The sequence below is a fragment of the Oncorhynchus tshawytscha genome, linkage group LG12 (genome assembly GCF_018296145.1).
Source record: "Oncorhynchus tshawytscha isolate Ot180627B linkage group LG12, Otsh_v2.0, whole genome shotgun sequence".
Classification (NCBI taxonomy): domain Eukaryota; kingdom Metazoa; phylum Chordata; class Actinopteri; order Salmoniformes; family Salmonidae; genus Oncorhynchus; species Oncorhynchus tshawytscha.
This window is the reverse complement of record NC_056440.1, coordinates 2,922,611-2,947,818: the sequence shown is the minus strand read 5'-3', so window position 1 is coordinate 2,947,818 and position 25,208 is coordinate 2,922,611. Positions and strand designations below refer to the sequence as shown.

Below are 25,208 nucleotides of genomic sequence, written 5' to 3'. Positions count from 1 at the left end.
CATAAATATAGAATGACCATATTAGATCTGTGTTCGCTTTACAACCTCTCTCTGGTGGATTAGAATGAATAATATTATGAATTTACATCTTTATCAGAATGATATTTAGGCTGGAGAGGAGAGGACTACTTTCTTATTCTTTAGTCACCTAAAACTATTTATTATTTTGTGTTTATATCAATCAAGCCTTAAAGCCAATACTGCCACAATTGCTGTGACATTATATATAAAAATCCACCTGAATGTTTTATCAATAGGGGCATTTATCAAATAATTAAGCAACTAACAGCTAGTGATGCATCAGTAATAAGCAGGAGAAAATATTTAGTTAATTTCTTTATTGTAGCCTTTTAAGATAAATCACTAAATATACTCATGTATTCATAGTAAATAAATTAGTAATATCAATATATTGTGTACGTGTAAATTAGGCCTGGTCAGCTAACAAATTATATTATTTGAACAAGTGGTCTGGTCAAGGGTTCTTCTATGCTAAATGTGCTTTGAACAAGTGGTCTGGTCTAGGGTTCTTTGAACAAGTGGTCTGGTCAAGGGTTCTTTGAACAAGTGGTCTGGTCTAGGGTTCTTTGAACAAGTGGTCTGGTCAAGGGTTCTTTGAACAAGTGGTCTGGTCAAGGGTTCTTTGAACAAGTGGTCTGGTCTAGGGTTCTTTGAACAAGTGGTCTGGTCTAGGGTTCTTTGAACAAGTGGTCTGGTCTAGGGTTCTTTGAACAAGTGGTCTGGTCTAGGGTTCTTTGAACAAGTGGTCTGGTCTAGGGTTCTTCTTATTAAATAGACATGAAGGAAATAAAAATATGTTCTCTCTCAATATCTGGTTTTAGACCTACACCGTTTCATTGCTTAGGAAAAATGAAATAATTGTGCTGACTTATTTGTAGACCTTTCAAAGGACTTTGATACTGTTGACCATCACATTCTCATTCAAAGATTGACTGAAATTTAGCCTGGATCAGATTATGTGTCAGACAGGACCCGATGTGTGATTTCTGATGGTGTTATGTCTAGTTTCCTGGATATTTACAAAAGGTGTACCACAGGGGTCGGTACTGGGACCTTTTGTCTTTAGTGTTTGTATAAATAATATCGGTCTATCTATTAGAACTTGTACTTTTCATCTACATTCAAACGATACTGTTATTTATGCCATTGCCCACAACTGTAGACCAGGAGTTGTTTGAGCTGTCAGCTGACCTTGTTACCTTACAGAAAGCCCTGGTTGGTTTAAAACATGTACTTAATGTGGGCAAGACTAAATATATGTTGTTCTCTAGTTCTCTCCAGAATGTTTCAAATGGACTATATTTTTATTCACTGAAAAGTTCTCCCATCGATCAGGTTCCCTATTATATATATCTAGGCATTTGGATTGACAAAGACTTAATGTTTAAAAAAAACATACTGACGAGATTAAAAACAGAAGATTTCAAATGTATTTTTATATACATATTTTTTTTAAGAGAGATCTTTTCTCTCCCTAAACAGCAGGAAGCAGATTGTATAGTCAACCTTCCTGTCTGTTCTTGGCTATGGTGACAGAGTTTACCAGATTGCAGCAGCCACGACTCTAAAACCTTTGGATTCCGTCTATCATTGCATCCTTCACTTTATCACAGGTAACAGTTTTAATACTCATCACTGAATCCGGTATCAAAAGGTTGGCTGGTTCTCAATAAAGTCCCGTAAATCACTTCCTTACTCCCTTTCTGTTTACAAAGCTCTACTACACAAGGACCGATTTACCTAACGTTGTTGTTAAAGTATAAAAACATGAGACAACCCAACCCGTTCACAGTGTTGGTTAAACTCTTGAGGTTCCTCAGGTCTCCACCGGTAAATCTGCTTTTAGTTTTGATGCGTCTAACTGCTGAAACAATTTACAAACTCTTTACAAATAGGTGTTCTGTTGGCGCTTGGGCAGTGTAGGGTTTTGTTTGAGGACCTAGTAGCTGAGGAATGGAACCGTTTGACTAAATTGTTGTATTGTGCTGTATTTTCATTTAATTTGACATTGTATTGATTGCTGTTTTATTTTTACATTGTATTGATTCATGTTTTGTTCCACATTGTATTTGATTGTTGTATTACAGTGATTAGTAATTGAGAATGGGAGCCTGGTCTCAACGGTTTTCACCTTGAATAAATAACGTTTGAGAAAATACATAACATGTGAAGGAAAGACAGAGAGGACAGATCAGCAAGGGGCTCCACAGCACAAACTAAAGTTCGTGTGTCGTTTCTGAAGTCCACATATCAAAACAGTTGAACATCCTCTTGAGAAGCTAGAGCCGTTAAAACAAAGTTCAATTGTGTTTTGGACTTGGAAAAGTAACGGGCAGGCTTAATTATAGGAAACTTCGTTAAGGAAACGAATGAGATTGTTATCAACATGGGATAGTACAGTCAGTGTAGTCTAGTGTATAGTAGGTAACGTTTCATATCAAGTTATTACTTATTAGTCAGCTTTACCTGTTTGAATTGCTCCTCGTAAGTCCATTCGTGGTTCTGAGACTGTGGTGCCATCCCGCCCGGGGATTCCAACTGCCGGGGCGCAACGAAGGAGGGGGGATTTCTAGACATGAACTGCACCGGGGTGCCCTTCGGAGAGTGTCCCGCACCGGGGTGCATGGGGTGGTGTGGCTGGTAGTGGCTGAGAGCCCCCTCCATGTCCTCTTCATCCTCATCATCCACGACTCCTTCGTTGTCCATGTCATCTCCATCCAGATTCCGGTCGTCATCATTCATGCATCGGTCCATCCCCTCTGGATCATCATCCATATCGGAGTCGTCGGCTCTCTCTGAGTGCCTGCGGGCGTCGAAACTGTGATGGACAGCCAGTCCCGGTTCAGCGGATCTCGCCAAGCTGGGAGAAGAGTTCGCTACTCCCGCGGCGAAAGCGCCCCGGACCGCAGCCTGGTAGTGGTGGAAAGCGAGGGCTTGTTGGTGTATCTGGGACTCGACCATGGAGCGGAGATCCTTCTCTTTCTCTGCCTGGCGAAGCTTCTCTTCTAACGCCAGGCGGGCAGCCTGCTGTCTTTGGAGGTTTTCCATGACCGCCTCTAGCTTCATGCCTCCGCTGCTGGGCTGTTGGGACTGTGAGTGTGAGCCGGGGAAATGGCTGTGTGTGGAGGCAGAGGAGACGAGCAGGGGGAGGTTGTTGGGCGAGGAGAACGCTGCTTGCTGTAGAGAGCAAGGGGGTACAAATAAAATAACCACTCGGAAATATTGTAACGGAGAGTAAACTGACTAAAAGCAATAAACTATTAAGAAATAACTTGGTAATACACTGTAAGAACACACGACCATGCCTATTATGATAATGTGGCCGACATTTGGCCCCTGGAGTCGATGTCTCTTAAAACGTGGCTTCTAACATGTATCAAAAGTGCACCATAAATAGACTACAATGTATTGCGGAAATGAACGTGGGTAACATTGTGCGCTGTATAGCCTAGTGCTGATGTGGCAGGCTGACAAAAATAATTACACAGAATAATTAGCCTATATATACATAAACCATTGCATACTATTTTTCTTACGCATCAGAAACGTGCGTATCAATCTATTTAAGAGATAAAAGTTATGTAAAAAGTTAATTTACTGTAAATGTGAATCTAAACATTCAAAAACGTTATTAAAATGTAAATAATTAGTTAAAGTGTAAATAATTAGCCTAAAAGAAAACGAAATATAATAACAAAACGAAATAGATAAATATCTTATTAACATCTACATAGGCTAATAAGAATAATCAGAATCAGTCAACATGGTTAGAGAAAGAACTAAATGTGATGCTTACCAAAGCAGATTTAGTTGCTATACTGGTATTATCAACCATGCTTCGCCCGTCAGATTAGACCAAAATATCAAACAGTTGACAAAGTATCTCCTTTCAATGTTAGTTGTGGGAGTATTCCTGAATCCTGATTCAACATCGAGATCCGCGTCTCTATTGGAGAGAATAGATTAACGTGTAGGATTAAAGTGTAGGCTATCAATGTATTTGCGGTGGTCGAGTATTGAAGCCCTGAAGGGTTTAGCAACAAGTGGCAACTGTAGTCAGAATGACCTCTTCAGGCGAAGGATCGGCCCTGTAGTCAGAATGACCCCCTCATGCGAAGGATCGGACGTTCTGCTCCCATTTGCTAACAACACGTCAATACAGTGATATACAGAGGGCAGGGTCTACAGCCGACCTAGGAAATACACTTTAACAACCGCACAGAAACACAGAGAACTGACGGATCCCACATCGCCATGTGTTGGAAACCATTCAAAAATGGTCAATTCTTTGCCAAAATTGTTAATTGGTTACACATTCTATATTCTACAAATATATACATATTGTTATTCATTAGGCTATTTAGCCTGGACCCTGCCCCCACTGAACTAGTCATTTTACGCATATGTTCCATGGAGCCTACTGCCTAGACTACATAATGTTTTTTTAAATTTTGTTTATATCGACAGAAATAAGTGTAGAGGTTATGTTTTTTTTGCAATAGGAGTTTAATAATAAATTTAAAAATCATAATAATAATTGCATGCATCAGAACGGTGAAATCGTTTTGCATTCCATTACCTGGGGCAGAATATATATATTTAAACATAGTATCAGATTATGACATATAGATCCTATAAATTCAATTTCCATCTAAATGTATGTTAATCCATTAACAGATTACACCCCTCCCATAAGTGATCCCATAGCATATTGTAAATTATTTGACACAAACTAGGCTTTACTATTCAGAGCCAAGGGATAGGCCTAGAAGTTGAGCATCACCTATAAAAGCAGGAAGTTGAGCATCACCTATAAAAACAGGAAGTTGAGCATCACCTATAAAAACAGGACATTGAGCATCACCTATAAAAACAGGAAGTTGAGCATCACCTATAAAAACAGGAAGTTGAGCATCACCTATAAAAACAGGAAGTTGAGCATCACCTATAAAAACAGGACATTGAGCATCACCTATAAAAACAGGAAGTTGAGCATCACCTATTAAAAACAGGAGGTTGAGCATCACCTATGAAAAAAAAAACAGGAGGTTGAGCATCACCTATAAAAACAAGCAGGATGTTGAGCATCACCTATAAAAAAAAAAAAAGCAGGAGGTTGAGCATCACCTATAAAGAAAAACAGGAGGTTGAGCATCACCTATAAAAAAAAAACAGGAGGTTGAGCATCACCTATAAAATTAAAAAAACAGGAGGTTGAGCATCACCAATAGCAGCAGATCAGAAAAACAGAGATGTGGGTGCTGTAGTAAAGGTTCCTTTGAAAGTGACGTTAATACAATGGAAACCTTTTGGTCTTCTGTACTCTGAGTCATAGACAGTCTCCGGATGTATTTCTGGTACAAGACACAGATGTGCTGATGTCCATCAACTCCAAAGGAAACACCTACAATATTCATGACTTTGTGTTGTTCTTGTATAATACATTTGTTTATTGTTTACATATCCGTCATGTGTGAAATGTTATTAGGTAATCCAAAATGCCACAAACAAATTTTCCTGAATGAAAAAAATATTTTGCTATGATATTCGACTGTATTCTTTTCCATTGTTCAAGCATTGTAGTGGAGTGGAGAAACCTGGCCATTAGAGTTGTTTTAGTCCAGGATGGACATTAATGTTCATTAGTCTGGATCATAGTGATGACCTCATGTGAAACATGAGACCTTTTGTTATGTCCCCTGGTTACCGACCCCTGGTTACCGACCCCTGGTTACCGACCCCTGGTTATCGACCCCATGTCCACATATAGGACGGAGAGATTAACAGGGATATTTCTATAACTGAATAAATAAATGACCTCTAATCTAAAAGTAAGATTGTTTATTTATAGTAAAGGAGAACATCAAAGGGTGATCAAAAATCTAAATTATTTACAACGAAATAACTGTTGAAGTCTAAACTATTTTAAAAGATAGTAGGTTGAATATTGAATATCATTAAGACATTGAACACTTTTGACATGTTTTCTATACTAAAGCATTATACTGTACATATGAAGTAGGCGTTTGTGTTTCCAACGGAGCATTAAAACGTACAACAACAACAACAACAACAACAACAGGTTCCAGTCCATTGAATGAAACCTCTAAAGTGGACATTGATATTACATTCTATTGTGCAATTCAAATGGGACTTTGTGTTTCAACAGTAATAATACGTAAGACACCAAATGAAATTAATTGATGTTCAAATCTTAAGTTGCTAATAATAAAAAGTACAATTTAATATTGTTGACTTTTATGCCTTGAAACACCACACGTCTGCTCGTAACTGTAGCTAAACCCTTTGCATAGGAGGGATCTTGAAGCACTATCATAACCACAGGACAAAAGGGTGAAGTCATGTCTTTATGAAGCATCGCTTAGACATGGCTATCTGTAGATATATATTATGTCTGTGTAGGATATATAATTACCCTAATCCCTACATTTGATTACTCAACATTACTATAATGACTCGTCAATTAAGGTCTGCGATGATATTCCTTATATGGTTTTGGGTAGAGCAAATTGATAATAACCAGATGGGGACATGACGTTGGCTGAAGTCTGGCTGGCTGAAGTCACTTCTGGGTTACTCTGTAAGCATTTTGACATTTTTTGAAAACCTTAATCTTTTCCCTTTTTTCAATTCAAGTTTGTTGAGATCTGACCCTTTGTTTTCATGTAGTAGTAAAGTTAGGCAGCTTATTCAAGTTCCTCTATTAGTGTGAGATGGCAGGTAGCCTAGTGGTTAGAGCGTTGAGCAATTAACTGAAAGGTTTCTGGATCGAATCCCTGAGCTGACAAGGTAAAAATATGTTGTTTTACCCCTGATCAAGGCAGTTAACTGTTCCCCGGAAGGCTGTCATTGTAAATAATAATTTGCTCTTAACTGGCTTGCCTAGTTAAGATACAATCATTCTCTCTTTTATGGCTTGGAGAACGGCAACATGAAGCTGAAAATAATAGGTACATCTTGGAAAATATGTAACATGTTTTAGATGTCAGAAATGAGTTCTGGGAGCCCAACCTTGTGCTCTGTTTGTAGTTGTTTATAGCTCATCTGTGGTCCTGTATGTGTGAGGATGGTAAAGCAGAAGGGATCTCATTTACCTCTTTCAAAATACTTATATTTGAAGATTGTGAATCTTTGGCTAAACACACAAACACGCACTCACTTAAGTCTTTTTTCTTTCTCAAAGTAGGATTCCATTCTTGTCATTTGTGGAGAGCAATTCCATTAAACTATTAGTACGGTCTGTGGCTGGTCTGGGGCTGGGTCTGGGGCTGGGTCTCGGTCTGGGGCTGGGTCTGTGGCTGGTCTGGGGCTGGGTCTGGGGCTGGGTCTGGGGCTGGGTCTCGGTCTGGGGCTGGGTCTGTGGCTGGTCTGGGGCTGGGTCTCGGTCTGGGGCTGGGTCTGGGTCTGGGGCTAGCTAACCCTTGGAGTTGAGGGTCAGTGTAGGAAGCAACGTCATGTGACTAATCATGATCCAACCAGGGGTTCTAATATTACTGACATCTCAGGTTCTGATTATCAACTGACCCATTAAAACAGTGAAACATCAAGGCACTCACAGTAACTAGAATTACACACTGTTCAAACGACAAACTTGGATAGAAATTAAGAGCGGCCTGGCGCGAGTTCTAAGCTTTTGCTTGACATACCAACCAATTGGTTTCATACAACCGCTCTCACCACTGCAACAGACTTCCTCGTTGGTTTTGGGTCGAAGTCAGGCATGACAGCGACCCAAAGTCCTCCACCTGCGAATCCAAGACCGTGATTGTGCTTCTATTGTGGGTGTGGCTGACTGACGGTTCTGGCGGATCCTGGCTGACTGGCGGCTCTGGCAGATCCTGGCTGAATGGCGGCTCTGGCGGATCTTGGCTGAATGGCGGCTCTGGCGGATCCTGGCTGAATGGCGGCTCTGGCGGATCCTGGCTGAATGGCGGCTCTGGCGGATCCTGGCTGGCTGACAAGCAGCCTTTATTTGCATTAATATTTCTCCCGACAGCGGAAGAACTTCTCAACAACATCACGCTGAAGGAGCGGCAGAGGCTGCCGAACAATCAAAAGTCCAACTGGGCACACTTAATGGTTTCAGACGGCACTATATCCCCGCTCTTCCAAAGAGATTTTTTCTTAGTTTGGTGCGTCGCCAGAGCACTGTTTGAACTAAGGCTTAGATATTTCTGTGTGCTCTTAACTTACATTTAACATTCCTATTGAGGGTTTGAGCTAAATTGAAGATCACTTTCAAGGTAAACAACCAATCATTGCATAATAAATGTAGCTAAGTGTACATTAAACTTAGTGCTCATCAAGTACATCATCTAGCCTAGACCAATGGGGGTTTCCATGTAGACATAGGCCATGTTCGAGACCATCAAAACCGTGATGAATCATGGGTAAATTGTGACTGATTGACTGATTGATTTACAAATAATAATGGCAGAGTTTGAGTGGTAAGGCGAAAGCAACCGGCAGTATACGAAAGTCAAGAAATTAAGTAGGGGGAGGTGCAGGCTATTTCACTGTGTGGCCTACATGATGAAGTTGGTTCCTGTTTCAGTCATGTCTTCGAATCAAACAAGAAACAACCTAATGATTGGTTGACAATAGAGCTTCCCACAATGCAGGCGGTGGCAGCAGGATGAAGTTGGTGAGAGAGCAGAAACTTAGCAGTCAACTACAGTCAAAACTTCATGACCTTTAATCACATGATTTCTGTAAACGTCACGAAGTCGACATGTCGGCGCAAAGTCAGACCATTTTTTAAATCCTCGTAAACAATGGTCACCAACTTGATAAAAAGTGATCTGCTCAAAACATACCCAATGAGTCCTTATTTATGATGCAAGCTGATTTGTAGATCAGTCGGTAGGCAGTCACCTGCACTATAGTCTGCAATGTCAAACAAGCCCAGAAACTGGATCATGTAGGGACTTGTTGGCAGTTTGGTAGAGGGGATGGAGTTTTGCCTCTCTATAATGGTTGTACCTCCCTCATGTGGTGAAAAGAAAGCATTTCTGATCCCAGAGCAGGAAAGAAGAAAAACCGGCTGTACATTTTTTCGACGTAATTCATTAGAAATGATGTGGGAGCTGTTGCTTACAGAAAAAAAATCATCTAAAGTAATCCTATAATATTATCATACAAATGGTTTATGTGAATATTATGGTACCCAATAATGCAAAGGTAACTGAACTAAATGACTATAGCTCCAGTAGCACTCACTTCTGTCATCATGAAGTGCTTTGAGAGGCTAGTTAAGGATCATATCACCTCCACCCTACCTGACACCCTAGACCCAGTTCAGTTTGCATACTGCCCCCAACAGGTCCACAGACGACGCAGTCACCATCACACTGCACACTGCCCTATCCCATCTGGACAAGAGGAATACCAACATAAGAATGCTGCCCCATGAGGGTGCCTGCTCAGCCCCCTCCTGTACTCCCTGTTCATCCATGACTGCGTGGCCATGCACGCTTCCAACTCAATCATCAAGTTTGTAGACAACACAACAGTAGTGGGCTTGATTACCAACAACGATGAGACAGCCTACAGGGAGGAGGTGAGGGTTCTCTGAGTGTGGTGTCAGGAAAATAACCTCTCACTCCACATCAACAAAACCAAGGAGATGATCGTGGACTTCAGGAAACAGCAGAGGGAGCACCCCCTTATCCACATTGACGGGACAGCAGTTGAGAAGATGGAAAGTTTTAAGTTCTTCGGCATACACATCATGGACAAACTGAAATGGTCCACCCACACAGACAGTGTGGTGAAGAACGTGCAACAGCTCCTCTTCAACCTTAGGAGGCTGAAGAAATTTGTCTTGTCACCTAAAACCCTCACAAACTTATACAGATGCATAACTGAGAGCATCCTGTCGGGCTGTATCACCGCCTGGTACGGCAACTGCACCACCCACAACCGCAGGGCTCTCCAGAGGGTAGTGAGGTCTGCACAATGCATCATCAGGGGCAAACTATCTGCCCTCCAAGATACCTACAGCACCCGATGTCAAAGGAAGGCCAAAAAGATCATCAAGGACCCCGTTACCATCCAGAAGGCGAGGTCAGTACAGGTGCATCAAAGCTGGGACCGAGAGACTGGAAAAACAGCTTCTATCTCAAGACCATCAGACTGTTAAACAGCCACCACTAGAGAGAGGCTGCTGCCTATATATACCGACTTGAAATCTCTGGCCACTTTAATAAATGGATCACTAGTCACTTTAATAATGCCACTTTAATAATGTTTACATATCTTGCATTACTCATCTCCTATGCTGTATTCTATACTATTCTACTGTATCTTAGTGTATGCAGCTTATCATTGCTTAATCCATATATTTATATGGATATATTCTTAATCCATTCCTTTACTTAGATTTGAGTTTATTAGATATCTGTTGTGGAATTGTTAGATATTACTTGTTAGATATCGCTGCACTGTCAGAACTAGAAACACAAGCATTTCGCTACACTGGCAATAAGATCTGCTAACCATGTGTATGTGACGACCAATAACATTTGATTTGATTTGGTAAAATTATAGTAATTAATCTAGAAATTCCCATAATGAATCTTATAGTATTTTCGGCCATTACTATAGTAATCCTATAAGATTATCATACAAACGTATTGTAGGAATATTATAGGACTATTATGGTAATTACTATAAAAATGTCTTTAAGAATCTAATGGTATTATAGCCCAATAGGCGACTGACGTTACAAATCATGACATCATGTAGTTATGCAACATATTTGTTTATTACATAATTATTGAACAATTTGTCAATGAAAGAAAATTAAATTACTGAATAAATAAATATATATCAACCACAATGTAGATCTATACGATTTAGCTTCATTGTTGAGTTTGGACCTCATTATCTGAATCGCTTCACTTCGTGGTCATGTTCGGGCACACTTTGGCTGTAAAGAAGAAAAAAGTAATATCCAAGGATAATACACTCAAAGAACAATTCAGACTTGTTAACTTGTGTATCCGAATCCACTATTTTCCCCGTGTCTTTGGCTTTATTATTTGTTTTCAGATGGCAAGCATCCTATAGCATACTGCGGTTGAAGTATCTGCTCAGTCGTCCTATAGCATACTGCGGTTGAAGTATCTGCTCAGTCGTCCTATAGCATACTGCGGTTGAAGTAGCTGCTCAGTCGTCCTATAGCATACTGCGGTTGAAGTAGCTGCTCAGTCATCTACATGCATTCTCCAGCCAAAGCGAAGGTAATGTGTGCGCGAGTGGAGAGAAAGAAATGGCAGTCCTCTTCACAAACAATTATGTTATAATTTATAGCATACAATTACTTTATTAGTTCATTCATTTATTGTTTAAATTATTGTTTTCCAAAAGCGTATCTTTCATTTCAAACCACGTAGTTAATGTCCATGCTAAACATTGTAGGGCAGTTGTGCATTTGATTTCTCCAGCCAAAGATCTGTGCGACGTGCGCGAGCAAAAGAGAGGCATTTCACTGAACCCTGCAGACATATTTTTTTTAATGTAACCTTAATTTAACCTTTATTTAACCTTAATTTAACCTTTATTTAACTAGGCAAATCAGTTAAGAACAAATTATTATTTACGATGACGGCCTACCCCTGCCAAACCCTAACCTGGTCGAAGCTAGGCCAATTGTGCACCGCCCTATGGCACTCCCAATCACGGCTAGTTGTGATACAGCCTGGTATCGAACCAGGGTCTGTAGTGACACCTCTGCTGCGCCACTGGGGAGCCCCCAAATACAGTATATGTCATAGGATAATGAATACGCCTGTATAGCCTAGCCTAATAGCCTGGCTTCTATAAAATGGCACATGTTGCCAAAACACAACAACAAGGCTATAAGAATAGAATCTAGTCCTCTTGTTTTCAAATCAATGATGGACTGCCAAACAACTTGAGATATGGGGTCCAGTGAAAATAAAATAATGAGTGATGCCTTTACATGCTAGCTCTGCAAATATTAACAAAAAGTCTTTATGGCATGCTAGTCCATTGATTTTTGTTTTATATCCCTGATTTATTGCTTTTATTGCTGTTATCACTAACCAGGTTTCCATCGAACAGCCCAACCCATCGGTTTCTGGGACCAATCAGAACGGTTAGAATGTGTTTGTGTTGTAGACATCGTCTGTGAGGTACTCAGATTTGGGACCTGAGCTGTGTTAGAATACTCTTACTAACTGCACTAACCGTACTATCTGTGACCTAAATTGAGTATGTAGTATGCTTATTGGTCATGGTATGGATATAGGTAGTATGCTTATTGGTCACGGTATGGATATACTGTAGGTAGTATGCCAAAAGTTCCTGGATGTCGTACTACATTCGCCCAAAATACGAAGTATACAAGCAGTGGACACTATTTCCGTGCTTTTAGGGCCCATAATGCAATTCTTCACAAAAAGGGTGTGGCTTCACAACATTTTTTAGACTTGAGGAAAATGGCGGAAAAATATGCAGCCGAATTCCGACGAGAGAGGATACAAATTCGTTGCTTTAACTAATTATGACAAATGTTAAGAAATGTTGAGCAATGTAATAAAGTAATGACTTTTCAAATAAGGGTACATGACTGACAATTTGTTAGCTACGCTAGCCTTACGAACGGCAAAGCATATATATTGTTGCTTGTGTGTACCGGTATGTTAGTTAACTACCTAGCCATGGCTGGCTACATAATACACTGGTATGTTAGTTAACTACTTAGCCATGGCTGGCTACATAATACACCAAACTTGCCAGTATATTACCTATATGCTATCTAACTAACTGATTATTCACGTCATTCTTAGCTTAGCTAAGTGTTATAGTCCGTGTGCGTTCTCAATGGACATTGTTAATGAAATCTTAAGATGCCTAGCTAGTAATTTGTTATGCTAACAAACTAGCAAGAAGTTGCATAGGTAACAGCATTAACTTCCAGTAGACAGCCGAAGCGCTAGTACACTCAACTGAAAGGATACCGTTTGTTTATAGCATACTGAAATGAACTAATAGTATATAGTATTTGGTATATACTCCTGAAGGATGTAGTATACAGTATGTTAGTATGGGTAGTCGGGGGGGGGCAGTGCTATACGCCATGGTGGGCGTGGGTTTCATAGTTCAACGACTATCTGATGCACATTCTTGTTCAACCGAGAACCCTCAGCAAAGGGACATCATTCATAACTTCTTCACCGACGACATTATGATGGGTTTTATACTTTCATATCAAGACGCCCTTTGACTTTATGTTAACTTCCTATAGTTATCACCAGTTTCCCCAAAAAGTAAACGATGAGTAACATCAAGTTTTTTGCTTGCTGGCCAACCAACAATGTGAATGCTTCTAACATGAAATATATGACACTTGTAACGATTCTCGTCCTCCTCTTCTTCTGAGGAGTAGTAAGAAGGATTGGAGGACCAATGCGCAGCGTGGTGCGCGTTCATGCTCTTTATTAAAACAAGCGAACAAGCAATCTTGGATCTTATTTTCTTAGTCAGATGTTCTATATATATCCGTTACGAAGGACAAGTTGTCATCAATCCAGACACTCAGGCACTTATATCGAGAAAGTAGCTCAATTTGAGCTCCATTTGTAGCGCAAATATGCAGGTCCTCAGGATCAACATTTCATGACCTGGAGAACGGCATGAGCTTGGTTTTACTTATATTTAAGTGATTTCTGAATTGAATCAGTCATGCTGAAGTTCACGAATGGCCTAGTGCACTGAGGTGGCACAGGAACACAACACTGTGTCGTCTGCATAGAGATGAATGTTACAAATATGAACAGTGTTTCCTATGTCATTAATATACAAAGTGAACAATAATGGACCTAAAGTAGAACCCTGAGGAACACCTTTTTGAATCTCAAGAAATTCAGATTAAACCCCATCTATCAAGATGACCTGAGTTCTGTCACTAAGATCGTTCAGATTTAACCCCATCTATCAAGATGGCCTGAGTTCTGTCGCTGAGATAATTCAGATTTAACCCCATCTATCAAGATGACCTGAGTTCTGTCACTAAGATAATTCAGATTTAACCCCATCTATCAAGATGACATGAGTTCTGTCACTAAGATAATTCTGAAACCATAAACAGGCTATATATATTTTGGCATATATATAGCTATATATATATATAGTTGTACAGTAGTAGACCTAGCTATAAACTATATGGTATGGTTAGTTGTACAGTAGTAGACCTAGCTATAAACTATATGGTATGGTTAGTTGTACAGTAGTAGACCTAGCTATAAACTATATGGTATGGTTAGTTGTACAGTAGTAGACCTAGCTATAAGCTATATGGTATGGTTAGTTGTACAGTAGACCTAGCTATACGCTATATGGTATGGTTAGTTGTACAGTAGTAGACCTAGCTATAAGCTATATGGTATGGTTAGTTGTACAGTAGACCTAGCTATACGCTATATGGTATGGTTAGTTGTACAGTAGTAGACCTAGCTATAAACTATATGGTATGGTTAGTTGTACAGTAGACCTAGCTATACGCTATATGGTATGGTTAGTTGTACAGTAGTAGACCTAGCTATAAGCTATATGGTATGGTTAGTTGTACAGTAGTAGACCTAGCTATAAGCTATATGGTATGGTTAGTTGTACAGTAGTTTTGGACAGTCATTGTAGTCAGTAGTTGTGATCAGTAGTTGTGGTCAGTAGTTATGGTATGTAGTTGTGTTGTTCTGGTCAGTAGTTGTGGTCAGTGGTTGTGGTCATTAGTTGTGGTCTGTAGTTGTGGTCAGTAGTTGTGGTCAGAAGTTATGGTGTGTTATTGTGTTGTTTTGGTCAGTAGTTGTGTGGTTGTGGTCTGTAGTTGTGTGGTCAGTAGTTGTGGTCATTAGCTGTGTAGTTGTGGTCAGTAAGTTTTGGGGTTCAGTTTTTACGTGGTCACTAGTTGCGGTCAGTAGTGTGTGGTTGTGGTCATTAGTTGTGGTCAGTCATTTTGATGTTGTGGTCAGTAGTTGTGTTCAGATGTTATGGTCTGTAGTTGTGTTTTTTTTGGTCAGTCATTGTGGTTAGTAGTTTAGTGGCTGTGTGGTTGTAGTCAGTAGTTGTAGTCAGGTCACTAGTTATGTGGTTATGGGACAGTAGTTTTGGTCTGTTGTTTTGTGGTTGTGGTCAGTTTCTAAACTAAAGTGAAAACTGAAAGAAATACAATGATAAGTGATCGGGTGAAATATATAGCGAATGAACCGAAACAGCTTCGCTCTATGCAATCAGAGCAGCAGGATCAACTTACAGGCCTCCCTTTCTTTTTACAGACAGACAAACTAGTCAATTGAATTATTTAGAGCACCGGGCACAATCCTGAGAAGGAGGACAAAGCTGGTGAGCATTAGACATTTTCTCTGTATCATTCCAGACTGGGGAAGCATTCGAAATCTTAGTGCAAGCTGTTTGGTACGAAACAGATTCACAAATCAGTACCAGTCAAAAGTATATACAGTACCAATCAAAAGTTTGGACACACCTACTCATTCCTGGGTTTTTCTTTATTTGTACTATTTTCTACATTGTAGAATAATAGTGAAGACATCAAAACTATGAAATAGCACATATAGAATCATGTAGTAACCAAACAAGTGTTAAACAAATCAGAATATATTTTGTATTTCAGATTCTTCAAAGTAGCCACCCTTTGCCTTGATGACATCTTTGCACACTCTTGGCATTCTCTCAACCAGCTTCATGAGGTAGTCACCTAGAATACATTTCAATTGTTCAAAAATAATTTGTGGAATTTCTTTCCTTCTTAGGACATGAAGCTCAGTCAATCCGGAAAATTTCAAGAACTTCGCAAAAACCATCAAGTGTTATGATGGAACTGGCTCTCATGAGGACTGCACCAGGAAAGGAAGACCCAGAGTTACCTCTGCTGCAGAGGATAAGTTCATTAGAGTTACCTGCACCTCAGATTGCAGCCCAAATAAATGCTTCACAGAGTTCAAGTGACAGACACATCTCAACATTAACTGTCCAGAGGTGACTGCGTGAATCAGGCCTTCATGGTCGAATTGCTGCATAGAAACCACTACTAAATCAAACTTTATTTGTCACATGCGCCGAATACAATAATAAGAAAAGACTTGCTTGGGCCAGAAAACACAACATTAGACTGGTGGACATTAGAGATGGACATTAGACTTGTGGAAATCTGCCCTTTGGTCTGATTTTTAGTTCCAACCGCCGTGTCTTTGTGAGACGCTGAGTAGGTGAATGGATGATCTCCGCATATGTGGTTCCCACCGTGAAGCATGGAGGAGGAGATGTGATGGTGCTTTGCTGGTGACACTGTCAGTGATTTATTTAAAGTACCTAAAATAAATAAAGGCCAGGGTTTACAGTTGTACAAAGGTATGATAGAGTTGTAAGAATACATTTGTTTTTTTGTTATTGACTAATTCCAGAGATTTGATTAAATATTGGATTTCAAGTAAAAATATATTGCATTTGGGGACAGATTTCAAATATTTGTTTTTTGGCGTTTATAAAATGTACCAGAGAGAATGACGAGTTTAACGACTAATTCAGTAGTTTTGTTTTAATTGTTTTTAAATAACGTATTACGTCTTAAATTGTCTGTCATTAAATGACGAAACCCTATTGTTGACCAATCGCCGACGAGGGGGCGTAAAACTTCGGCTACCGACTTCGGCTTGCTTCGAGAAAAATAATGCATTGTGCCCGAACAGCCGAAAAAAAAAGTAGTGGAAGTCCAAAACGAACAAAAACTAAACAAAATGTCGTGATAATATACGCAATAACTGTTTCGGCTTGTTTTCGGTTTTTGTTCCCAAATGTTTTTAACGCGGCAGTAGTGACTGGACTGGCTCTTCTTGCTCTACTAGTCTAAGCTTGACATCCATGAAAGGGGCCTTCCTGTGGGCGTTTCTTGCAACGATCAACGTCCCCCAAGACACATTCCGCAGCCAGACACACATGTCACGTGACGGGGAGGTCAATGATCCTGACAAGAAAAATGGCGGAATTTGAGGAGCTACGGGTAGGCAAAAAAAAAACCAAAACAAACACTGCTAGGTAGAAAGCTATACTACGGCTAATCCTTTTATTTAAGAAATTTACGTTTTCGGATAAGGCATTTAATTAGACATCCGCTTCATATAGGCAAAAATTACTTCGCTAACTGTGGAATGGTGCATGTCTGTTTTGCCTAGTTAACAAACTGGTGCTGCTCTCGACATTAGCATGCCGCTAGCTAGCTAGCTAACAACAATTAGCCAGGTGTAGGCATTGGCTTAGCAATGCGAAATCGTTTTGTGATATAGCTTCACGTTAATGTACTTTATCTAATAAAATGCACGTTACCTGTTAATACTGTTAGTTGACTACAGTGGATAGCTAGTCTATTTACATTAAAATAGGCTATGCTAACATGACTATCTGTCAAGGTAGATAAGAGACTATTGTTGTTTTCAGTGTTGCTAGCTAGCTGGACTGCTCTTAACTGTTATAAAAAAATATATATATTTTCAGGAATTACTTTCTAAATAAGGTTATTTAGACCGGACCGCTATAAAACAGTACTACAACTAACTCTAATGTAAGAGATCAGTTATGATAGTTAGCCATCTGCTATCGACTTGAGATGAGACCGAGGCAAAATTATTTTATTTTATTGGATATTCTGCTTTCTATCGTCAAAAGCTATTAAACCAGAAACAGAAGGAGTAACCCAGACAAGTTACAGGGGTTATAAAGCTGAAACATCCGTCTATATAGAACGTTTTCTCGCCACCAATTACGGTAGCGACCGGAAGTCCAGTCTGGGTAGTGGGAGAAGATGGAACCAGGTGAAACTGGGCCAACATTCTGCAAGGTTTCTCATCGATTTAACATCTGATATCAAAACAATTATATATTCTGAATCGGGAGGATAGAGAAAAGTTAACTGCTTTTTTTTGTTGACCCCACCCCCCCAAACTTTCAATCTTCAATATCTTTTAATTAATAATATTCTTAGATGTAAAGTCCCCTGTTTTACGGGACCTGCTTGGGTCTGACCGAAGTTTTTGCTTATAAATCGATCTGTGGACACCGTTGTTTGAAATGGCTTGCATTGAGAGATAGTAGTATATGTGACTAGGATGTTTAACCTGACACCACTTGAAGCTGGGATGGCCCTCCTACCATTTCATTCGCTCTACCGAATGTCCGTCAACCTCCTGGCTGAGCCCTAGGTCACAGCCACTGACAAAGCACATGCCTGCAATTCTTGCGTTATAGCTCAGCAGGAGAGAGTGGGTTCAGCATTGTAGCACATTCAGAGATCAATTTATAGCCATTAATCTAAAATAACAAATGGATTTTAAACAAAAAAAACAACACTTTCTGTTCATCATAGATGGACACGATTAATTTGAGAGGAAAGGTGAGTTCCTAACGAGCTCAGGAAGCCGAGCTCTGTGAGACCTTCACATTGATGGGGCCAGACATTTTGATCAAGAGAGACCTTTTCAAAATATGCAAATGTTCTCTAAAACTACACCAACCAATATGTATTTTACAGTTATAAGGAAGGTGACATCTTATAGTTAGTCTTTTTATAATTTCATTAAACTATAATTAGAAAGCATATGTCATTTCAAGCCTTATTCATACAGTTGAGTTGAATAGGAAATACATGATATTAAATGTTTTAGAATGTTCGTATTTTTTAATCATATTTATAGTGTGTACTTGAGCTTGTGTCCTCAGAAGTGACTATACCTCAGCAATTTATAGCTATTTTTTTTTACCAGAAAGATGATATTGTAACCTTAAGAGGATGCATTACTAGTTATTGTTTATGATCCTCATGATAAACAATTACTTTTGGCGATTGTGTAGATTACAATATTGATGACATTTTAACCGGTTTAAACAAAGCGTGCCATGACTATGAAAATGATCTATTCTGGATCGGATGGATGGAAAACAAACCACTGCTTTGTTGTTCACATGTTTATTTGTTTTCTTCTTCTGGTTTTCAATCTTTAACAGCCCATAAACAAAGCGTGCCATGACTGAAAATGATATATTCTGGAGGGAAAAAATACACACAGAATTCTTTTCTTCTTCTCCCTCCTCCCACTGATTCAGAATATATAATTTTCATATTCATGAAAGGCTGTGTTTTTAAAGCAGCTGAAGTATGAAAACTGGAACAGAATATGGGACGGTATTATGTTCATGTATGGAACCATGCTCATAGTTCATCATTTGCAGGAATTCTGGATATTTTGATACGTTTTCTGTTGCTATTTAAATTGTCAAATGAATGCCCCCAATAACAATACCTATTTGTGTACAGCGTTATTGTATAGCTTAACAAATTCTTACCATGAGCATGATTCTGCAGTCCCACCATTTTCATTTGCCTACCTAACCAACTAGCTAATGTTGTGTTTTTTTTTTTTTCCTTTTCAAAAGTCAAGCTCATCCTCACTCCTCTTCGTCCATCGTTTGTCATCCTTGCCAATGCCATGCTCTTCCCATGTTTAATCTGATCTAACGGTTCTGGCATTTATTCTCATTCAACATTTTAGATGCTTAACGGTCACATATAATAAGGATTTGTAAGAAACAAGGAAATACACACGTAGGAGCGATCAAGCATGGACCGTATAATGAAGGGTCAGTTGGGCTTTTCTTACTTTCCTGTTCTGGGGGTTGTTATGTGAAGAGGGGGTCCTGTTCCCGGGGTTGTTATGTGAAGGGGGGTTGTTATGTGAAGGGGGTCCTGTTCTGGGGGTTGTTATGTGAAGGGGGTTGTTATGTGAAGAGGGGGGGGGTCCTGTTCTTGTTATGTGAAGGGGGGTTGTTATGTGAAGGGGTCCTGTTCTGGGGGTTGTTATGTGAAGGGGGGTCCTGTTCTGGGGGGGGGGGGTGTCCTGTTCTGGGGGGTTGTTATGTGAAGGGGTTCCTGTTCTGGGAGGGTTGTTATGTGAAGGGGGGGGGTCCTGTTCTGGAGGGTTGTTATGTGAAGGGGGTTGTTAGTCCTGTTATTGGGGGTTGTTATGTGGGGGATGGGGGGTCCTGTTCTGGAGGGTTGTTATGTGAAGGGGGAGTCCTGTTATTGGGGGTTGTTATGTGGGGGGTATTAAATGTGTAATAATAATTGTGTTGGAATAGCTCTATTCTGGGGTTGTTATGTGGGGGGTATTAAAATGTGTAATAATAATTGTGTTGGAATAGCTCTATTCTGGGGGGTTGTTATGGGGGTATTAAATGTGTAATAATAATTGTGTTGGAATAGCTCTATTCTGGGTAGTTTCACCTCGCCATTGACATGTTTGGTGTTTTTGCTTTTAAAGCCAATATTGCTAACCTGGCTGTGCCATGTAAGGATAACACGAGTCATTGTTTTGTTAGGATATCAGAATGTACAGCCTATATATTCTCTCTGACAGCTGAATCCTAGTTACATACTTTTACACTTTTTACAACTTCAAAATGAGGCTAATCAACTGAACTACAGAAAACATGGCATAAAAACTTGAATTTTCCTCAAGTGGCAAAAATGATTAGCCTAATCATTCCTAATCATGTTTTTTTCTTAATTGATGCATTACATTAACAATGACATGGTAGCCTGTCTGTGTTCTGACGTCTCCCCTTGTCTTTCCAGAGCATGGTGTCAAGTTTCAGAGTGTCAGAGCTACAAGTGTTACTGGGCTTCGCTGGGCGTAACAAGAGTGGTCCCAAGCATGAGCTCCTTCTGAGGGTCTTGCACCTCCTGAAGAACTCCTCCTGCAGTCCAGCCGTCCAGATCAAAATCAAGGAACTTTATCGACGCCGCTATCCCAGGACGATAGACACTTGTCTTACCGACTTGGCTGCAATTAAGTCTGCGTTCTCTACGGCAGCGGAAGGCGGTGATGTTACCGTGGTAACCTCTGACCTCAGTGACCTGTCCCCTGACGGCGCCAGTGTCTCCCGGGACTTTGACCTGGCGTCCGATTCTCTGCTCCTCTCTGGTGATTCGCTGCTGCTCCACGAGGAGACCAATAAGGAGCTGAGGATGAACCTCCAGCAGCCCGCCCCTCTCATCCCTCCAGTCCACCCAGACGTCCAAATGAAGTCTCTGCCATTCTACGACGTGTTGGACATCCTCGTTAAGCCCTCCAGCCTGGGTCAGTGTCTCTCTGGTAAATCTATCTAGTTGGACCTCTACCATATTACTGGGCAGGCTTTACATTGATGAAATGAATGATTACTGATTTATTTGACCTTTATTTAACCAGGAAGGGCTCATTGAGATTTAAAATCTCTTTTTCAAGAGCGTCCTGATTGACTCTGATTAGTTGTGTGAGTGATTGTTCTTGCTTGTCACAAAATTATTCTTGTTGTCCTGAAACCCGAGTGGCGCAGCGGTCTAAGGCATCTGCATCTCAGTACAAGAGGCGTCACTACAGTCCCTGGTTCGAATCCAGGCTGTATCACATCCGGCCGTGATTGGGAGTCCCATTGGGCGGCACACAATTGGCCCAGTGCCGTCCGGGTGTGGCTCGGGTAGACCAGTCATTGTAAATAAGAATTTGTTGTTAACTGACTTGCCTAGTTAAATAAAGATGAAATAATTAAATAGGTAATGAAACAACAACCTGTAGGCCACTAACTTTAGACAAGTTCTCCTAGTTCTGAATGGTTTGGATGGGTGTATAGGGCAAGCTTAAGCTCTGCCTATCTCTCTCTCTCGTAATCTAGGTGGACGTTCCATCATATTTCTGGTCAGACATGACATTACTGATGAAGGAGTCTTGTGATTAAGTGCCTGAATGTTTGTTAATTCTGGTCATAATCTGATGTCCATTTTTCGTGTTGTCCTTTCCACTTCAGAGCCTTAAACCAGCCTGTAGGCACTAATTTGAGACATTTCTCAAATTCGCATAGATCGAAAATTATGGCTGATGATATAGTAACTCTGCCTATCTCTCTGGTAATGTTGACATGCTGCCTATCTCTCTGGTAATGTTGACATTACGGCCTATCTCTGGTAGGTAATGTTGACATGCTGCCTATCTCTCTGGTAATGTTGACATTACGGCCTATCTCTGGTAGGTAATGTTGACATGCTGCCTATCTCTCTGGTAATGTAGACATGCTGCCTACCTCTCTGGTAATGTTGACATTGCTCCTATCTGGTAAATGTTGATTACGGCCTATTAGGTAATGTTGACATTGCTGCCTATCTCTCTGGTAGGTAATGTTGACATTACGGCCTATCTCTCTGGTAGGTAATGTTGACATGCTGCCTACCTCTCTGGTAATGTTGACATTGCTGCCTATCTCTCTGGTAGGTAATGTTGGCATTACGGCCTATCTCTCTGGTAGGTAATGTTGACATTACGGCCTATCTCTCTGGTAATGTTGACATTACTGCCTATCTCTCTGATAGGTAATGTTGACATTGCTGCCTATCTCTCTGATAGGTAATGTTGACATTGCTGCCTATCTCTGGTAGGTAATGTTGACATTACGGCCTATCTCTCTGGTAGGTAATGTTGACATTACGGCCCCTCTCTCTGGTAATGTTGACAGTATGGCCTATCTCTCTGGTAGGTAATGTTGACATTACGGCCTATCTCTCTGGTAGGTAATGTAGACATGCTGCCTATCTCTCTGGTAATGTTGACATTGCTGCCTATCTCTCTGGTAGGTAATGTTGACATTGCTGCCTATCTCTCTGGTAGGTAATGTTGACATTACTGACCACAGACTGCATTGAAGTGTCTGAATGTTTTTTTTGTCCTTATTCTACTAGGAACCAGCACTGTTCAGAGATACCACCAAGAGAAATACTTCATCTTCGCCTTGACGCCTCAACAAGTCAGAGAGGTGTGCATTTCAAGGTATGGGCTGCTCTGCTCTCACAGCACCTTTTCCCTTCTACTCCTGACACGTTCCACAATAGTTCTGTTTCTAACTGCATGTGTTCTTGTTCTTTCTTAAAAGGGACTTCCTACCAGGTGGCAGAAGGGACTACATGGTTCAGATACAACTGAGGTGAGGATGGATATGGTCATAATTCCAGGCATCTATTTTATTTTATTTAACTAGGCAAGTCAGTTCAGTACAAATTCTTATTTTCAATGACGGCCTAGGAACAGTGGGTTAACTGCCTGTTCAGGGGCAGAACGACAGATTTGTACCTTGTCAGGTCAGGGGTTTGAACTTGCAACCTTCCGGTTACTAGTCCAACGCTCTAACCACTAGGCTACGCTGCAGCCCCATGGTGGAGCCCCAGAGGAGATTTACCTTCAAAACATCTTGTTTATTGCTTCTCAAATGTAGTTTTTCAGATTTTTTTTTTCCTTGTAGGTTTTGTCTGTCAGAAACAAGTTGTCCCCAAGAAGACAACTACCCCAACAGTCTCTGCATTAAAGTCAATGGGAAGCTCTTCCCCTTGCCGGTATGTTACTGTTTTTTTCAGCTGGTCTAGGATCAGGTCCCAGCTTTTTACGTTACCTTTATTCATTATGATCTAAAAGGCAAAACAGATCCTAGATCAGCTCATACTAAAGTGAGACTATTTCTAATATAACGTTGATAACACACATATGTTTGTTGTTTTTCAGGGTTATGCCCCGCCCCCTAAAAATGGAGTGGAACAGAAGAGACCGGGAAGACCTCTAAATATCACCTCATTGGTCAGATTGTCCTCTGCCGTACCCAATCAGATCTCTGTAACGTGGGCAGCCGAAATTGGAAAGGTATTGTAAGCACTAACATTGAGGATCAATGTATTTTTCACTATTGTATTGTGAACTTAATTTATAGTAGTGGCAATTGTAAAGATCCTTTTTGCATCATAGACTTCATTAGGCCTTTCAAGCTGATGTGTCGTTCCTGACATTCTCCGCGTGTCGTTCCTGACGTTCTCCGCGTGTCGTTCCTGACGTTCTCCGCGTGTCGTTCCTGACGTTCTCCGCGTGTCGTTCCTGACGTTCTCCACGTGTCGTTCCTGACATTCTCCACGTGCCGTTCCTGACGTTCTCCGCGTGTCGTTCCTGACATTCTCCGCGTGTCGTTCCTGACGTTCTCCGCGTGTCGTTCTTGACGTTCTCCGCGTGTCGTTCCTGGCGTTCTCCGCGTGTCGTTCCTGACGTTCTCCGCGTGTCGTTCCTGGCGTTCTCCGCGTGTCGTTCCTGGCGTTCTCCGCGTGCCGTTCCTGGCGTTCTCCGCGTGTCGTTCCTGGCGTTCTCCGCGTGTCGTTCTTGGCGTTCTCCGCGTGTCGTTCCTGGCGTTCTCCGCGTGTCGTTCCTGGCGTTCTCCGCGTGCGTTCCTGGCGTTCTCCGCGTGCCGTTCCTGGCGTTCTCCGCGTGTCGTTCCTGGCGTTCTCCGCGTGTCGTTCCTGGCGTTCTCCGCGTGTCGTTCCTGACGTTCTCCGCGTGTCGTTCTTGGCGTTCTCCGCGTGTCGTTCCTGGCGTTCTCCGCGTGTCGTTCCTGACGTTCTCCGCGTGTTTCTGACGTTCTCCGCTGTCGTTCTTGGCGTTCTCCGCGTGTCGTTCCTGGCGTTCTCCGCTTGTCGTTTCTGACATTCTGCTGCGTTCTCCGCGTGTCGTTCCTGGCGTTCTCCGCGTGTCGTTCTGGCGTTCTCCGCGTGTCGTTCCTGGCGTTCTCCGCGTGTCGTTCTGGCGTTCTCCGCGTGTCGTTCCTGGCGTTCTCCGCGTGTCGTTCCTGACGTTCTCCGCGTGTCGTTCCTGGCGTTCTCCGCGTGTCGTTCCTGACGTTCTCCGCGTGTCGTTCCTGACGTTCTCCGCGTGTCGTTCCTGACGTTCTCCGCGTGTTGTTGAAGCGGACAGATCATTCTATTTCTCTGCCTGTTGTTCCAGACGTACTCCATGTCGGTGTACCTGGTGAGACAGGTCACCTCGCCTCTACTGCTGCAGAGGCTCAGGATGAAGGGCATTAGAAACCCAGACCACTCCAGAGCGCTGAGTAAGCACACACTTGTGTGGTCACACTCGTGTATATACTCACACTATCTCACTCACACACACACACACACACTTGTGTGGTCACACTCGTATATACTCACACTATCTCACTCACACACACACACACACACACACACTTGTGTGGTCACACTCGTATATACTCACACTATCTCACACACACACACACAC

At 41.3% G+C, this 25,208-nt stretch overlaps 2 protein-coding genes across 7 annotated transcripts in view; one reads left to right on the top strand and one right to left on the bottom strand.

Annotated features, from left to right (window-relative positions):
* Positions 1–4,145, bottom strand: part of LOC112238964 (AT-rich interactive domain-containing protein 3A) — a 251,716-nt gene extending 247,571 nt beyond the window's left edge. For both annotated transcript variants that reach the window (XM_042331200.1, XM_042331201.1), the window contains exons 1-2: positions 3,818–4,145; positions 2,488–3,198 (exon numbers count right to left, since the gene is read on the bottom strand). In XM_042331200.1, coding sequence (XP_042187134.1) covers positions 2,488–3,198; positions 3,818–3,856 — 750 coding nt within the window. In that variant the 5' untranslated portion in view covers positions 3,857–4,145. The remainder of the gene's footprint in view (positions 1–2,487; positions 3,199–3,817) is intronic.
* Positions 4,146–16,952: 12,807 nt separating this feature from the next.
* Positions 16,953–25,208, top strand: part of LOC112238963 (E3 SUMO-protein ligase PIAS2) — a 28,321-nt gene continuing 20,065 nt past the window's right edge. The window contains exons 1-8 of one of the 5 annotated variants that reach the window (XM_042331197.1): positions 16,961–17,083; positions 19,626–19,713; positions 20,708–21,227; positions 22,844–22,931; positions 23,035–23,085; positions 23,401–23,491; positions 23,658–23,792; positions 24,915–25,020. In XM_042331197.1, coding sequence (XP_042187131.1) covers positions 20,711–21,227; positions 22,844–22,931; positions 23,035–23,085; positions 23,401–23,491; positions 23,658–23,792; positions 24,915–25,020 — 988 coding nt within the window. In that variant the 5' untranslated portion in view covers positions 16,961–17,083; positions 19,626–19,713; positions 20,708–20,710. The other 4 variants (XM_042331198.1, XM_042331199.1, XM_042331195.1 and 1 more) reach the window with 4 other exon arrangements.